Source organism: Hipposideros armiger, unplaced genomic scaffold, assembly GCF_001890085.2.
Source record: "Hipposideros armiger isolate ML-2016 unplaced genomic scaffold, ASM189008v1 scaffold_262, whole genome shotgun sequence".
Lineage (NCBI taxonomy): Eukaryota > Metazoa > Chordata > Mammalia > Chiroptera > Hipposideridae > Hipposideros > Hipposideros armiger.
The window spans coordinates 469195-487263 of record NW_017731612.1 but is presented as its reverse complement, the minus strand read 5'-3'; the positions used below and the strand labels follow the sequence as shown (position 1 = coordinate 487263).

General features: G+C 49.7%; 1 protein-coding gene across 21 annotated transcripts in view; it reads right to left on the bottom strand.

Moving 5' to 3' along the window:
* ANK2 (ankyrin 2) overlaps positions 1-18069 on the bottom strand; it is a 284146-nt gene that overhangs the window by 183164 nt on the left and 82913 nt on the right. For 13 of the 21 annotated variants that reach the window (XM_019656545.1, XM_019656556.1, XM_019656553.1 and 10 more), the window contains exon 1: positions 6033-6478. The exons of 1 other annotated variant lie outside the window; for it this stretch is intronic. In XM_019656545.1, the coding sequence (XP_019512090.1) occupies positions 6033-6161 (129 nt within the window). In that variant the 5' untranslated portion in view covers positions 6162-6478. Of the gene's footprint in view, positions 1-6032; positions 6480-18069 lie in introns of those variants that run through there. 7 more of the 21 variants (XM_019656546.1, XM_019656560.1, XM_019656552.1 and 4 more) reach the window with 4 other exon arrangements.

Genomic DNA, 18069 nt, shown 5'->3' with positions numbered 1-18069 from the left:
AATTTTGAAGGAGATTAATGGCAATGTGTCTTTTACTGTAATACATTTTTTTTATTAAAACATTCACCATATTGTTTGATCACACCTCGTACACCACGGAATATTTATTACTCAGTCATAAAGCAGAATGGAATCTTACCATTTGTGACAATATGGATGAACCCAGAGGCTATAATGCTAAGTGAAACAAGTCAGACAAAGACAAATATCATATGATCTCACTTATATGTGGAATCTAAAGAACAAATTAAATGAACAAACAAAACAGAAACAAACTCACAGATGCAGAGAATAAATTCATGGTTGCCAGAAGTGAAGGGGGTGGGGGTGGGCGACAAAGGGGAAGGGATTAAGAAGCACAAATGGGCATTTACAAATGTAAATCAAGCACAGCACAGGGAATATGGTCAATGAAATTGTGTGATGACATACAGTGTCAGGTGGGTGCTGCACTTACTGGGGGGATCACTGCCTAAGGTATATAAATGTTGACTCACTAAGTTGTACACCTGAAACTAACATAATATTGTATGTCAACTGTAATTTAAAATGTTTTAATACGAGAAAGACAGATGATAGATGACACATGATTGATAGATAGATAGATAGATAGACAGGTAAATAGATAGATAGATAGAAATCTCCTTTTCTCCCGTCTACTCCAGAATTCTGATCTTAGGAATGGGTCAGAGCCAGATGACTCTGATGAAATTTTCCACAATACATATTTAAAAATCACATTTTGAGCAAAAGGCTCCTACTCAAATAGCTGATGATTCTGCTAACAATTTAGGTAGAACTCCAACATTTGGGAAGTGTCTTCTTTGTATTACTACTCTTTATTAATTACATAGTGTATAATTCCACTGAGAATGAAACTAAGCATTCTTTGTCAAGAAGGAATTATTAGGAGATATACAAATGAAAAGATCATTAAATGTGGTAAGAGTAGAATTCTTAACTTCCTTGTATTTTCACCGAGTCTTATGATGCCACAATGTGCTGTAAATATCATTATTTTTACCCAAGTGAGGAATAAGGTGACTAATAAAATTTAAAGTTTGATAATAAAGGTCACCAATAAATTAATTCTGATTTGTTGGAGATTAAAGCATTTATATGACCTCAGGTTAGTTTAACAAAAAAAGAGGGATATTACATTGGGTTCTGTTTTAAGATTTTAGATTTCAAAATAAACTCATTCATAGAAGCTTTTTAAAATTAGGATTATACTTGTTGTTTAACAGTCTTCTTAAAAACGTATCTCCAGCCACCTTAATTGGGACTATTTTTGCCAGAATCCCACAAATCTGACAGCTGTAACCTGAAGCTAGTAGTTAGTCACCCACTCAGTAGTTGAAAGAGGTTCCTTATAATTAAAAACTAATAAAAACTAAGACGGTGCCAGGAAAGAGTGCCGTTAATAGTGCAAGTCACTTATATAAAGGTAATTATTCCAGCCACGAAAGGGTTTGTGAGGTGAGCTAAGAAAAAGGGCTAGAAGGAAGGTTAAAGAGGAAGAAATGGGTTTACAAAGCCATGATTCTACAGATCATGTAAACAGATATTTACTTAGACTCAAATGGGAGAGTAAATCAACAGAGCTTTTCAATTTTCCCCTCACGCCGGACATGAGGACGCCAGAAGAACAAGTGTCCAGATAAGGCTCAGACACCCCCAGTCTTCCTCACATCCGTCCGCGTGCTTTCTGGAAGTCCCGAAAGGTGGAGGAGGGGCTGTCAGAAGTTCCAGGAAGACAATGTGATGTCCTGAAAATGTTACTGGAATTTTCCATGTTTGCAGAGTTCAGATGCAAGGCATTACACAGGACCACATTATTCTGTTGTGATTAGTATTTTTAATCCCCTTGTGTTTGGTTGGGCGCCCAGAAGCCCATGTGCCTGCCGCCCAGAGTGAGCCTCCTGATGGAATCAGGCTGCTGAGTGCAGAGCGGGCCCCAGGGTGGGAGGGGAGACGACTGTGTGCGTCCTCCCACCCCCTCCTCGGACACCTGCAGACCACCAAGCAGGCGGGCACAGCCAGCCACACTGTTTTATGTTTATTTACAACTCATTCCTGTAACACATTCAAAGCTTACACAATATGTTGTTTCTCTCCATACTTGCAAATAAAACATTCTTCCATTTTCAAACAGTATACTAACATAATAACCTTTAAAAGTCTTCATCTCTCCATGTCCCCTTACAACCTGGTAATAAATCCATTACATATACTCAGTATTCTCATTGTCACGAATTTCATAACGAAGGGAACAAGGCTAACACGGTACGGACCCCCCCAAAGTTGTCCTAGAAATAGTAATAGTAAGCCTGATCCTTCCAAGGCAATAACAACACACATAAAAACCAAAGCTAACAACTGCTCAGAATCTTTTTCTATGAAAGTCAATGAAAAGGACTTGAAAGAAAGTTTGCTTTTATTTTCTACTTTATCCCAAGCAAAAATCACCTTTCTGTGTCAGTTTAATAAATGCAAATATCCAAGCACATTGTAACTCCTAATAAAATACCAGGAAAGAATGTTGATATAAACATAGTCTACCAATGACAACAACTGCTGTATGTAAGGAGGAAATGTTGGCTTCTGATAGCTGAATTTCCAAGAAATCTCAAGAAATATTTTGGTGCAATTACAATACAATCACAACCTTAAATCTGTCTAGTTTCCTCTCATATGTCATTTAACTTATTCTCACTGCAGGAATTTCTTCCGTTGTAGGAAGGTGTTTGGAGGGGAAGGGACTGAGGCACTGCCAGAGTAAACGTTCGCTTCTTACACTCTGCCTTCAGCGTGGGTACGAGACCAAGAAATCATGTTACCTTCCCCCCGCCCCCATGAGCTCTGGAGCCTGGGTTCCAGTCCCAACTCTGCCACACACTCGTTGCAGGTGATGAAGCAAGCTCCCTAACTCTGGGTGTCCGTTCCCCCATGTGTGAGGTGGAGAGAGCAGTGCTGGGAGGCAGTCACTGCCATCAGGGCTGCATAGTGCCAGACACAGGGCCAGGTGGGTGCTCAATAAGCATTATCATCAACTTTTTACAGGAAGTATCAACTCTGCATTTTCAATCGTACAAGCTAAAATAATGGAAAGAATTTCTGAAGCATTAGGATACTAAGAACTGGTCACACACACCGACTTTTATGTCAGATAATTCATGGGAGTTGCAGGCATTACAATGGGTTGGAAAATGGTTTGTCCATGCTGAGAAATGGAGAACACATCTATTTATTTGAAAATAACTGATAGTTTAAATGAGGAAGACAATTTAAACGTATGTTTTGCTTGCAAGGATGGAATTGGGTTTTTTTAACCAATTCTCTAAAAATCATTTACTTTTCCAAATTAAAAAAAAAGTACAGCTGGAAAATAAGTACATCAAAACCTTGGATTGCAAGTAACATGGTTTGTGAGTGTTCCGCAAGACAAGCAAACATTTCTAATACATTTTAATGTGGTTAATGTCTTGCAATATGCGTAGTTTGTTTCCGGAATGAATTATGCTCGCAAACCAAGGTATTACTGTATGTGGTTGTGAAAAGAATATTATACTCAAAATCACTTTTTAAAACTGAGTCTTACAAGTTTGTGAGAAATTTGATTAAGTCATTTAATTATTTCTTTCGGCATCCTTCTCAAGTCTAAAATTTTCAGATTCCAGCATAGAAACTAGACATCTGGACACACAAAAAAAATGACTCAATATGACCTAAGATTTAGAACAGTAATATCCTCTTACCCCAGTAAAAAGCTAAAATATCAATGTACTCTTTTTTTAGCAAATAAATGCTAAATTCGTTTCTTTCAACTCATCGTAATCTTGGTCCATCTGCTTACAGAGCACTTTATTCTAGCTCTGAGGCGTACAACATACGTCGGGTTCTCACTATGGCTGCACATTAGCTATGCAGAGTACAGCCCAAAGAAGCCCGAGCTCGCGCTAAGAGGAGTCTGCTCGCACTGAGCTGGTGCAAACATGGCCCCTGAAAACCGCTACCCCTGGCGAGGTGGCAAATGAGCTTTCATCTTCACGGGGGCGGGTCTACCTGGATTTTGTGGATAAACACATTCATTTGCAAGACACTTTACAGATGAATATGTCAACGATACACAATCTCTTCCCTCAGGTTATAAAATGGCACCAGAAAATAAAGTGTCATCTTTTCTGGATGGCTTTCTGGACAGGGTGGCCCAGGGTGACACCAGCAAGCAAAAGCCCCTCTTCCACTCCTTCACCGACTACCCTTCCTTCTCTCCAACCACACTTGCGACTGGGCTCAGGAGGCCGAATGCGCCGGTGCACCTACAGAGCAGACCTGATGGGCACAGGGGCCAGCACCTTCGGCCAGCGCTCAGGTGCGAGGCATGGTGGGAGCACCTGCTGGATGCCACCTGCGTCCGCAGGGGGAGAGGGAGGACCACCGACAGGTGTGTGAGGAGAGGACCGAGAACAAGCAGTGGCCGTGCTGCCACCTTCGGGTCCCATTCTGCTGAATGATATCTAAATGTGACCGTCAGATGGTCCCGTCACATGACCACGCCCTTAACCGACGGTGTCGCCCACTGTACTGGCTTTGCTTCAAAGCGATGCCGCATCTAAGCAACTGAGAGTGTCAACAGCAACTGGCACTTTTCCATTAACGATGTGACTTCCAATGTTAATTGGTACAGAAAAAGGTAAAACACTGAGCCAGTCCTGGAAACCAACCAGAGTGAGACCACGAGGTTTCGAAGATGTGTGCTGGTCACCAGCTAAGTGAAGGGACCAGGTCACAACGGGACGCTGAACAGCAAGCCCGGCCGAGAGGAACACACAGGCTTTTAAAGAGCAAAAGACAAACATGATAAAACCGCAGGAAACTGGTTCTGCACCAACGTCCATTTAGAGGAGTAGAAACAGGACCTGTGACGAGGGGAGCGGGCTTCCCCAAACACAGGCAGAAGGCTCCTGATGCTGCCAGAAAGAATTCGGGTGCCCTTGAAACAAGGCCTCTTAAAGGTCAGACAGAGCGAATGGAAGTTTTCCCCAAAGGGGACATTATCATATACTGATAATTTTATTTATTTGTGTCGCTTGATCTAACTAGTGGTGAAGTTAAGTGGGAAAACTGAAAGGCCACGGAGGCTCCCTGCTGGTCTGACCTCATGCCCCTGGGCCCTCAAGTGTCCTTCCAAAAAAAAACAAGGCAAAGAGAGCACCCCCAAACGGGGAGGGAGCACCCCTGTGACTGAGGGGATGCGGCTGAGCGTGCATTCCTGAGCTGAGCTCCGGGTAAAAACACTGTTTTCACGTTCTGCTAGTGGAATATGCCGTTTACCATCTTCTGAAATTATTCCTTGACCTACTTTGTTAATTAAAGCATTTACACAGATCTGCTTCCCTTACAGAACCAGACCACCGGCTAAAATGAGTGTTTCAGTTCCAGGGAGCTGTAAGGCTATTTCTATTTTAGAAGACGGAGAAAGAGACAACAATTCTACAGTTTAATGTGAAGGGAACCATTCATTCCTTAACCTCGGTCTTTTCATTTCACCCTACAGTCAGAAAAGAAAGCCGTCAGATCCATGATGGAAACGAGAAAATAATTACAACTGGAATTCTGAAAATTCAGGCACAGCTCACTGCAGCGGAACCTCAGGGCAGGTCCACGCGGACCAGCGCCGTCAAGCTCCGGGGGAAACGGAGAACGGTCCCCGCGGCCGTTCCCAGCCAGTCAGGCCGGCGGGGGCCAGGCCCGGCCGCTGACGGACGGAACGAGAGGAAAACACGCCGCCCTCAGCCCCGAGGAACACGGCGCCTGCCGCCCCGAGGCCGGCTGCGGATAACCGAGTGCACGGGAGCAAGCGGCGGCGTTTCTGCCTCGCGTGGCTGCAGCGCAGGAGAGGCGCCTGCTCGGGCAGCTGCTCCCAATGCAGCAAACGCGCGCGGCACGCCGAGCCGGGAAATGGTGCAGCGATGACGGGGGGACGAGGGGGACCACCCCGCGGGGGGGCTCGCGGGGCTGCCGCATACCTTTCTTTTCCGGTCCGCACGCTCCCTGGGGATTTTCCGTTGTTTTTTTCTCTCTCTCTCAAGGATTTTTTCCTTTTCATCCAGCTCGGCCTCGCGAACTTTTTTGATAGAAGCAGCCGCGTGAGCCATTTTGCAGAGGGACTGCGCAGAGGGGCGCTGCGCCCGGCCTCCGCTCACCGCGCCCCGCGCCCCGGCCTCCGGCGGACACACCTGCCCTGGTCGCAGGTGCGCGGCTGGGAGCACGCGGGGACCCGCTCAGACGCGCATCCCGGCGGGGGCCGTGCTCGGGGACCGCCGCAGCCAGCCTGTGCCCGCGGGCGCGCGGGGCGGCAGCTAGGCGGCAGCCCCACCTCCGTGCCGGGCGAGGGGCGGGCGCAGCCTGCGGTGCCTGGCGGGCTGCGGCTGCTCCGTGCGGCGCATGACGCTGCTGTCAGCGCTGGCCCTGCCCCTCGGCCTGCCGCGGGGGCGCACGCCGCGGCGACCCGCCCGGGCGGTGCGGAGCGCCGGGCAGCCCCTGGCGGCGGGGACGGGCCCAGGTGAGGCTGCGCGGGGAGCCGGGCGCCGTGGGCTCGGGCCGGTCCCCTGCAGGGGGCGGAGCCGCGGAGGAGGGGGGGACGCCGGCGACACCCAAGGCCGGCTCCATCCCTCCCGGGGACACACAGGCGCGTCTTCTGTGAGATGCCCACCAGCCTCCAGCTGTGCGATGGAGTGAAGCGGGACTGCCGTCTCTGCCTGTCCCTGTGGGGGGCGCACAGGGGACCCAACGTGTGAGCCCAGGAACGGGAAGCTCTCCGGGATTCCACTGCCTGTCCTGCCAAATTTCCACAATTTTACCACAGTTTTATCCTGGGCCAATGGGGTGTCACTGGTTTCTTAATTACTCACCCCTAGACTCTGCTGTGCGCGGTGATCAGGAAAACCCCTGCAACACACCCCCAACTGCCCCGTTTAGAAAAACAGCTTTGGCTGCTAATGCAGTCACTGACACCTGACAATGTGACCTGATTCTACAGCTGTCCCCTTATCAGGAGAAAGTCAGGTAACACTAAAGGTGTCCTCTTTGGGACCATAACCCTCACGACAGACCCACCCCGACAAATCCGGAAGCTGAAGTTTCCTTCCTAACTCCATGCAGACAGGCAGACAGGGGCTTCGAGGAGGGAAAGCACTCATTCTCTGTACTGTGGTGGCCTCTACACATTTTGGCATATGGTCACACAATTTATGACTTCTCTTTTTACCTAAACTAAATTGAAAGCAGCAAGAGTCATCCAATACCCATGATAGGATGCGAGCCCAGCACCCCATCTGATCGAAACGTCAGTCAATGTGGAGAAGACGCCGTGGCCGGGCCAGCGCTGCTGCCTCGTGGGCCCGTGAGGGCTAGCTTCTCGGGGCCGGGGCACAGCCCTCCCCGACTGGGACAGGGGGAGCTCCTCTTCTGGAACAATCGGCCTCTTCTGGAAACTCTTGTCCGCATTTGCCGACTCACACAGGCTTCCCGGGAAAGCGCCAGGTGGGTTCCTCATGGCCCTCACCAGGTGGGTCGCCCCTGCCACTTGCTATGCTGTCATCCAAGCTTGTGCTCTGAGGACTTCGGGGTGAGCGGCTGTGAGCATCACACAGTCCTCAGGAAAGACGGGTCGGGGGGACGCAGCAAGACTTACCCACCTGGCAGCCCCTTTCTGCCTAAACACTCTGAAAAGAAGGTTCACAACCACGCAAGTCTTACTGGGTTCATGGGTATCCCAACAAAATGTGGCTGAGCCCTCCTGTCTCCCTATGACTGAGGGGATTGTCCTGGCTGCTTCTGGGGCGGCGCCTTCCCACGGCCCCCTTCCAGCCTGTCCACAATGTGTCCGGGCACCTTCTCCCCTCGGCAGGGCGCCCAAAGGGAAGGGGAAATCACGGGTGCAGCTGGAGAAGACAGTGGGGGCTCCTGGTGTCAAACTCCGCTCACGTCATTAGCCTTCCATGAGCTCAGGAGGCCTACTTCAAAACTGCACAGTATCAATTTAGTGGCTAGATTTCTAAAGCCAGGAAAATGACACATTTTTAAAGCTTCAATCTAAGAACTTAAGCAAGTTCTGGGCATGATCAACAGCCTTAGTCCCCAAGATCCCCTCCATTTTCCTACAAAAGAGGAGAGCTCGTTTGGTCACTTTCGCCTCAGGAAGAAGGCGATGAACCAGATGTTAGTTTGCTGTGTTGGTTTGACTGACAAGCACTTCAGGGCGTGGACACTGCCACACCTTTAAAAACAGTCACTGCTGTTCTTCGCTTAGTCTTCTCCCACCCCCTCTGAACACAGCACAGAGCCACAAAGTCACGGTGTTTCCACAGCTGAGGACCCTGAAGGCCCAGGATGTGTCCCAGGCCCATGTGCAGTCAGGACCCGTCAGCCCCGCCGGAGACGGAGCCCTCACAGCCCATTGCAGGCTCTGCTGCTCACACCACCGAGCAGGAACCTCAGAGCAGGACGAGCGTTTTTAAGGAGATGAGCTGACCAAGGCCTCTGCTGGGAGAGGTCCATCCCTGTCCCCAGGCAGAGAGCACGGGGCCCTGCGTGCAGAGGGCGGGTGACAGAGGTGGGCCTGGAGCGCCAGGCGGGTAGCGTCCCCACACCAACGTGCTTAAGGTACTCCAGGCTCACCCTTCTCGCACACAGGTGCCGCCTGCACAAACGTCCCTGACACATCTGAAAGGAAAGACCCCAGGAGAGACCCTGTGCGCCCAGCAGCTGCGCCCACCCAGACGCGGCACCGTCTCCAGGTCCAGGGGCCCCAGGCGGGCCATGGAAGTGCCCCCAGCAAGGGCTCCCATCAGACCTCCAGCCGGGCGGGTTTGGCTGATTCAGACCATGTCCCAGATGCAGCCTCACAGGGGCCAAGCTGGCGTCTGCCTTCCAGGCAAGGAACACGCTGTGGTTTATCTTCAACTTGAGAGCCTGCAGAGGCAGCTCGCCCTTCCGAGAGGACACGCTTCTCTTCAGACAGGACAGATGCGGTTTTCTGTCCTCAATGTCCCACAGTCCACTCAGAGTCCAAAGGAAGCGCTCTGACGTCACCAGGCGTCCCTCGGGGCACTGTCTGGACGCAGCTGGCCACACGCTGAGTGCAGCCACCTGGCCTCCCAGGAGAGGCAGCTGTAACCACATAGCAAACTCAGCGGGCAGAGCAGATGCACCACAAACACAGGTAAAGCATCACCTGATCAGGAAAAAAGGCTGTGCTCACTTGAGCTGTGAGCCAAGAGTTTCCTCTCCTCAAGTTCAACAGTGTTTTCCCATATTTGAGACTTCCCGTGTGTCCTGAGACTAGGAATGGTCCAGGGAAGGACTGTGCTCCCAGCTGACCTGGGACCAAGGCAAACACCAAGTGGACAGCACAAACTCGCTAAGAGACAAGAGGTCCTACTGTGCGTTTCTGCAAGGAGATGATGTGGTCACAGTGAGAATGCCCACATGGTATCTCCCTTCTCCTGCCCGAGGAACGGAAGCAAGGACATCCCAGGGCCAACTCCAACAGGTCCCACAGCCTAGGACGAAGGGGCAGGGCCTCTGAAGCAAGTCCATAACACAACGCTCCTGAACTTTCACCAGCTTTCCAGCGCATGACAACGGTAACCAGACAAGGAGCGACCAGCTTCCCTGTGGGGACCCCCGTACAAAGAGAAGACAGAGCCGCACAGAGTGAAGGTCATGAATGCTGGCACTCTTGTCACCACAGACCTCGCTCTGTGACGACTGTGAGGAGAGCGGGCAGAAGGACGCAAAGGGCACAGACGTGAGAAGGAAAATCACAGCAGCCACACCTGAGAAGGAAGACTCAGCCCATGTCTCTACGCCCCCCACCCCCCGACCCCACACACTCACCCCAGATGTGGACCAAGGGGACGGACAAGGACGAAGCTGCGACAGGCCAGATCCTGTGCACGCAGGCCCCTGTGTCACGTGCGTGGCCACCACCAAACTCAGAACCCCTTCCCTGAGCTTCTCAGTCAAGTACACTTCCCCTGCGCTCAGTGGGACGGGAGGGAGTCCGTCAGGAATCAGAAAAGCCCCACAGGCTCAAATCCCTCTTCCTTTTAAATCACTACACGGCATCCTAGATCAAAAGCCGAGGAATTAATCTCAAACTTGCCTTTGTGAATACTCTGTGTTTAAGGTAAAACCACCCCCATTGTCCTCACCGCGCACTGGGCAGTCCTGTCTGGAGTCTCCTTGTACCCAGGCAGCTCCTGGGGTCGACTGTGAGCCAGTCCTGGCCCCCGGGGGCCCGGGTGAGGGCAGAGGCCCTGCCCCCACGTGGTGAGAAGTCAGCCATTCTAAGCGCATTGTTACCAGACTGCTCAGTCACCTGTGCATCCCCAGGGACCGTCGCCACTGGCAGTCAGACCTGAGGACAGAGCTGCTGCTCAGCCAAATGCTGGTTTCAAGTTTCAAACTATTTCTAAATGTCTTCAAGTCGAAGTCTTCCGAGGGCGGATGTCTCCTCAGAAATGAAAAGCACGCTGGTCTTGGACACGAGGGTCCATTAGGGACTGAAACACCGCTCACGTTCTAGGTCCTGCCCACAATTTACTGCGGTTTTAAAATACGGGCGACTCCCCTGTGGGTCTGTGGCAGCTTTTCAGAAAAATACTATTTCTCAGCCCTTTTCCTTTGGTCAAAAGCACTGAACTGGGGTTAAAACGTGAAATGCAGTCCCCACCTGCTGCTCGGGAAGGTCACGGCGGCTCTCGTCCTAGGACCCACGCTTTCTCTAGGAATTGTGCTGTTGTTCAGGGTGGCACATTTGCAGCCCTCGCATCGCAAAGGTAACAGGTTGACAGGTGAGGCCGAGAGCAGCCCGGTCAATCCTTGAATGTCCTATGTTCGTGTCAGGCAGTCGGAAGTGCACCTGGGTCAGCAGCTCGCCAGAACACATTCAGGCTATTTACAAAAGGAAAAGGTTAACTTTCCTTGATTGAGACAAAACTATTTTTAATTGCTACTCTTTATGTGACTCCATATTTAAGCCATGTGTATCTTAAATTTTCGTGCAGTCATTTATGTTTAAATTATATGCCGCGTGTGAATCAGCAATGCCTAACGCCGGTGAACAAGCGCTGCGTGACAGGGTGGCGGCCTGCGCTTCTCACAGACATGAACTGCAGGCCTGTAACTCAGTACTCCTGGCCAGCAGATCATCAGCAAAAATATCTCATTATTTTTCCAAATTAACGATCAAAAGATGACAGAATGTGATCTTAGAGCACGTCCACGTCCGCTGCTGATCCAACCCCAAGCCAGGGACGGAAGTTTCAGGCCTCCAGTGTTCCGACCCAAAGCCCTTATTAAAACGTGGACAAAACCTCTCTCGCTGGTTCCAACCACCAGTCTGTGCCCAGAGGGGGCAGCAGACTTACAGACAGACAGGCTTTCAGGAACACAGCCGCTCAAAGAGCAATGTCCTGTGGCCGCCCTGTTGGCACCAGACAACCGGGGTGCCACAATGTGCCCCGTGTATCTGGGGTGGCAGTGATTTCGATGAAGGTGGTAGCACCTGGATGCTATCACGTGGTTGTCTGTCCCCCACACAAACCTATGGAGGAAGCGCTTCCATGATCCATTTTTGTTACTTTGGCAACAGAGAGAATATATTCCTTTTCTTGCAACCTTCATTTAACCTGCAAATAGAACCTGGTGCTAGGCATGCAGTGTTTCTTGCTTTCGGCATGACTAACACTTTTCACTCTATAACTACTCGTGCAAAGTCATGCTCCATAAATACGGACACTGAAGTGTACAGTTAAATCACCTTCCTTTGGAAGGCACGTGCTCAGAGGCGACGCACAGCCAAGCCCTGCTGGGAATGCTGCCGACACCACCTCAGCCACACACCACGAGGCTCCTGCACGCACGGCTGGTCTCCAGCCACCGGGCACCAGGTCGCTCAGACCAACCCCACTGACGTACACCGGGAACGCGGCACAAAACACAAGTACCCTCTTCATAAAAGCCACGAATAACTGACAGGATGAGGAGTTTCTAGGCAAAACTGAAGGCAAATGGAACCACTGGGAGATACACAAGCAGAGAAATCGCTTGTTCCCACCAAATTTGAACTTTCATTTTGAAAAATTCAAGAGCAAGAGGCAGAAATCAAAGGCCTGTGTGTACACAAGGTTCAAGGGTTACTGGGGGCCTCCCCACGATCGTCTGAGATCTCAAAAGCTGTCCTCTTGGGCTGAGTGTAGAATCATGGATGCACAGCCTCCAGCCAATGTATAACCGGGGCTTTATTGCCTGGACTTTCGACAACACTGGAGCCTTGAACATGGTTTGTGGGAAATCCCCAATCACCTGTGGGCACAGAGCCTGGCAGGAGTGAATGTGTATATCTTCTGGGGTGCTCCCTTCAGCCTTGGCCTCCAATGATCTGCATAAATAATGTCCCCAGTACAGGAGCAGCACAGTCGCACAGGCTAGCACACGGCACGGACAATGGGACAGAGACACACATACAAAGACACCAGGTAGTGCAACTAGGAACACGGCACTGACACAAATGGGGGAGGGGGGGTAAAAACATTTTTCTGGTCCCCCACATAGTGTCATTTAGCTGAGACGTTAAGTCATCTGAACTGCTAGAGCTCAAACCCATTTCCTGTTTTTCCTCTACCTCTCCACCAAGCGACACCACTTTGCAGAAGAGCAGACAAAAATCAGTTACACACATGAGCCATGTAAGCGTTGAATGAATTGCAGAAACAACAGGTACTGCAGAGCTTCGGAACGCTATACTTTTTCTTCACAAACAGTTTTGATAACCATGTAATAAATCTTAACAGGGAATTGCATTCAATTCAATTGTCACCAAAATGTCACCAAAATCTAATAGATAAATAAGATATAACTGAGAAAATGCACAGTAGTTTTCACAAGTTAGAAGTTTTGTATGAAAAACGAATTTGGTGGTTTAGGTAGAACCTCTGGGCAATATCCAACCCAACTAACTTTGTAAAGCCCGGTGATGCACTTAGCTTTTAATCCTACGTCTTCACACCAAGGGAGTTGTTTTCTTTGTCTCCTCATTTGCGGAAAGGTGTAGAGCAAGGCTCTCTCCAGCCTTGACGTAACGACGGCACCGCCGCCTCTCTGCGCACTGACCACTGCCCAGCTCATCGGAAGCTCGTGGCTTACCCGCTATTCTTCTCCCCCGTCCAGCTGCTGCTCACCACCAGCCAGGAGTGCTTCTTACCGTCCACTCATCCCAGCTGCACTTGTCATTGCAATGATACACTTTCACTACATCTCATCTAATGAACTACGTGTCCCAAAAAGTTGCCTATGAAAGCCAGGATGATGCTGTGTAAGGACTTGATAGAGACGAACCCTAACAGACTGCTGTTGAATTATGGGTATGGCTGAAACAAATGCAAAATAATGGGGAGGAGGCTTTGGAAACATCTAGAAACTCTATGGACTGCTTTCTAAGTTCCTTCAAGTTCTGACTCCAATGAAAAGACACCAAGCTGGAAAATACAGATGAGCCAATAACTATTAGTAGGTATTGTTTATTCAAAAAAGACAAGGCAAAACTCTGAATACTGGAAAATTCTTAAATAAAAAGCCATGATCCTACATCAAATAACTGGTAAAAGAACTCCAATGTATATGTTTCAAGTTAAAATAAAATGTTTAAAGTACGCATCCCTGTTTACGATCCTCCACTTTCACCATCTTTCGGTAACTGACCAAATAACACGGTTTGGACGATGTTATGAAATTCAGCTCCTTCTGTCCGGTGGGGGTCCTGACTTGGGGTTCCCCTCGGCGCCATCGCCCAGCACTAGCGGCCTCTGCAGGCCTGGGTGTCCTCGTGGGCAGGGGGACAAGCCCTGTGTACCCCGCAGAGCTGGGAAAAATGGCACGTGGGTTTGTGCAGGGTCGACAAGGGAAGCTGTACATGATCTCCTGTGAACAAAACCGAAGTGTGGTCGTCAAAGCATCAAAGGGAAGAAAACGGGCTTCTAAGGCAGACACACAGGGGACAGGAAGATGGGGTCGCCCCAAAAACAGCGCATGCGAAGAAATGCAGGCCCCGCGGCTCTGGATATTGCCAAATACCGTTAAAAAATCCACAGCTTGTAAGCGCACTTGGTACGGACGCGCCACTGGGGGGCGAGTCTTGAGGTCACTGAACACACGCGATGGTCTGCACGTGTGTCCCCCGATTCATACGCTGAAATCCTAGTGCCCCGTGAGATGGTCCAGGAGGTGGGGCCTGTGGGGGGGCAGGCCAGAGCGAGCCAACGCCCTCGTGGAAACTCCGGCCCCCTGGCTCCTTCCCACCCTGTGGGGACACAGGAAGCGGGCCCTCATCACCCAGCCACACTCGCACCCCGATCTTGGACCTCCAGCCCCCAGAACTGAGAGATAACCCTCTGCTGTTCACAAGGCAGCTGACCTGCAGCATTTTGTGACAGCAGCTTGCACAGACTCAAACACATACAACCGGGAAGGATTTGCTGCCCTCGCAGAAGCCAGCTCGTTACACTCACAGAGCTTAAATAAATCAGAACCGAAGGCCGAAACCAGGCCCGAGTCAGAATACAGGCACACACTGCAAAAGCTTCGTTTTGAATGAAAAACACAACGAAGAGCTATTGCCGTCTGACTACCAGGTAGATAGGCATAGCTCCAAAGGGCAGTTTGCAAACAGACTTATTACCAAACAGAGTGAGGCAGGAGACGGGAGATGTGTTCACGCTCAAAATTAGTCTCTAAAGCTCACTTTTCATAAAGGGCAGAGTGGCCCCGTCACAGGCACACACAGAGGCCCACAGCCAGGCAGTCCACCAGTGTGCACGCCTCCGAAACACTGCGAAGAAGACGTGTCAGGAGAAATGCCTCTCCGCTCAGAGGCCTGGAGATTCATGCCATCTTTCCCGAAACCAGGAGACACTCAGCACGCCGCGGGCCTGCATTTACGGCTGGAGACGAAGCCTTCGCACAGCACCTCTCTGCTTGTGGTTCCCTGAGTGTCCGCGCGAGGGGGCGAGCGGGAAAGCATTTACCGTCTCCCAGGAGCAGCGAGCTCGCAGTTCCAAGAGCATCTTGGGACAAACCACAGCGAGGGTCCCATCGTCCCCACGCCCCACTGGTTTCTGCAGCAGCAGCCTGGCCTCCAACCAGAGTGGCCCAGGGCCACCTCTACACGTCGGGAAAGTTAAACACTTTAAGTAAAGGATCTGCTGCTGAAAAGGAGAAAACAAACCAGAAAACTGAAATAAACTACGTAAATGTGTTGTCATGTGTGTTCACTGGAATTCGTGGGATTGATTGGGTGGCCTCCGCTAGGCGCGGTCGGGTGGCCCCCGCTGGATGGGAAGCACCAGCGCAGCTCTGAGGACGAGGGCCCCAAAGGGCTGGAGCCGACTCGAAGGCGGGATGCATGTTTTTTGTTTGGTGGATATTTTTTGGTTTTGCAGGAGAGTGACAGGAAGTACCATCCCTGCCAAGCATACCATATTAAACCATAAGAATCTCATATAGATTTTTTTAAGTGAAAACAGAAATTGAAACAAACAAATCAAACTTGGGACCCAGCCAGGTATTTGCAAGCTCGCTGTCAAATCCCCCAGGGGCTCGCCTGACCTTGCTCTAGGTTAAAACAGTGTTATTTACGAGCAATTAAAACCACTTGTCCGTACAGCTCAGACTGCACCCCAACACGCATGGGTCCCCTCTAGTCTCACACGTGTCTGAGCACACAGTGCCCTCGGCTTTCTGCTTAGACATGACGACTGCAGAACACGGAGCCCCGCATTCGGAGCTGACGTGTCTGAGGCGCGGGGGTCCCAGGGCAGTGCAGTCTCTACCGAAGTTGTTCCACAGATGAACCAGCTACACATTTACTTGATGTCTGCTTGAAAGTCCCAACAGTAAGGCTTAAAATGAACGAGTCTTGAAATAGACTCTATGTTCTTGGATCAATTTTTGATTAATTTTATTGCACACATCTAATCTTTTCAAAATCTCAGCTTCCTGGATCACTTGTTTTCTGACTTTCAAATTTTTCTGTCCTCTCTTCGCACGCCTAGCCTGTCACCTCTGCTTCCTACACCAAGGAACAAGGTCCTACCTTTTCCTCATGTTCCCGCCCTCCCAGCGCAGGCCACTCGGTACCCAAGTCCGCTGATCCCTCCGGAGGTGAGATTCTTCTCTTATCCCCCTCAAATGCAGGACCAACTCACTTTGCACCTCGATTCAGATGACTGGGTTCCTGCATTGACGTCAAAATGTAATCCCAATCCAGTCAGCGAACTCACTGCCTCGGCTTCAGGAGCACTGCCTACCAACAGGGCTGCCTGTCACCAGCTGCCCGTCTTACAGAATACCCAGCAGCCCTCTCAAACTTGTACCTGCGCTGGGACGCCCCTGCCCTACACATGGGGCCACTTTATCCTGCCACACCAACCACCAGGACACTGATGCCGGCCGTGTCCCATGTGCTGGTCCTTGCCTTCGCCACACCCGCCAGGAGGGGCCCGAGCGCGTCCCTCGCCTCACCCATCACCGTCTATCTCACTAATTTCAAATCACGGACTCACTTCATTTGCTTCTTTTATGATCCTGTTTGCTCCTTCAGCTCCTGCCCAATTACATAAGCTTTTCACAGTTCTTTTCTTCAAAACAAGTGTATAGATTTGTAAAGCTCTTTGTAATAATGAGGTTCTCAAAATTTTTATAAAGGCAAAAAAAATGTTTATAAAGGCTTTCCTTTTTTCATTTCCCAGCCCCCAATTCCCTCCAAGCCTCCATCAAAATCACAAAAAGCCAGCATCTAACTTCTGAAAGAAGGATAGCATTTTGCCAAGGGAACGAGAACATTAAGTGGGTTATGCTCTCAGGGGAGGGAGTGACAATGTCAACAAAGGCGGTGAACTTTGACCTGTCCCTGAAGTCACCAAATACTCATCAAACCCCAGGTTTCTGAAACCCCTGCACTTTCCAGGTAGTACTGCCCAGTCAGAGTCCTGTCCACCTCCTGAGGGGGAAGGGTGAGTCATGGAGGACAAAGGGGACAAAAATGACAACTGGTATTTTTTAACTTGCAGAAGTCCAAATATTAGTCTTTTATTACAAAACTAAGCTTAAAACCTTCCTCTTGTTTTATGTTTAAATAAACCTTCTGATGTGCAAATGTTCCAGCGACTGAAACATGCTGAATGGAGATGCCCAATGTGTCCCCCGTCAGCGTTACAGAGCTCACTTTGAAAACGCTGACAACAGAAGTGCACAGTCCTACATGCTGATGAATCATTAAATGCACAAATAACTTTCGGGAATGCATTTCCAGAGATCCTGTGTGTTTTCCAAGCACTGAGCACTGTTTCCACTGGATTCTGCTTAGAGCTCAGCAGGATTCAAAGCTATTCAGTCACAATAAATTCATGATGATGTTTACTGGGGTGAGTTTTGACTACTTTCAAAGATTGCCATAAAACATCACTAATATTCTCTTCTTTTCAAAAACATTTTCCACTTACAAGAAATCTTTAGTTTTAGAAAATACTATTTTTAAAAGTTGACATTTTAAACCATGAATGCTAACAAATTCAGTCACTTCCTGGCCATTTAAGCATTTATTTCTTAGCATTCAAAGCCAAGTCTTTCCCTATATGAATGTTATAAAAAATGAAACAAGTGAAAGATGAAAAGTTCCAAGTCATCGTGACATCAGCCGCATCATCGTATTGGTAGCACTGAGGCCACTGCCTTGCTTACTGTGGTTACAGAAAATTAAGTGGCGAAGAGAGCTCCGCGGTGACTTAATCACACCCGGAGCAGACAAGATGGCGACTGTGTTTCCGGGGCTTCACTGGGCAGAAATGTTGTTACTGGGTCAGTAAACCAGGTGAGAGCAACGAGGAAACTGATTCTGTGCAGAACAGCACGAGATAATCCCATGTTGTGTGAGTGTTGTGTGAGCTTTGTCCTTCATCCTCTTCACTCTCCCCACCTCTCCTCTCCCCACGTCATGCTTCT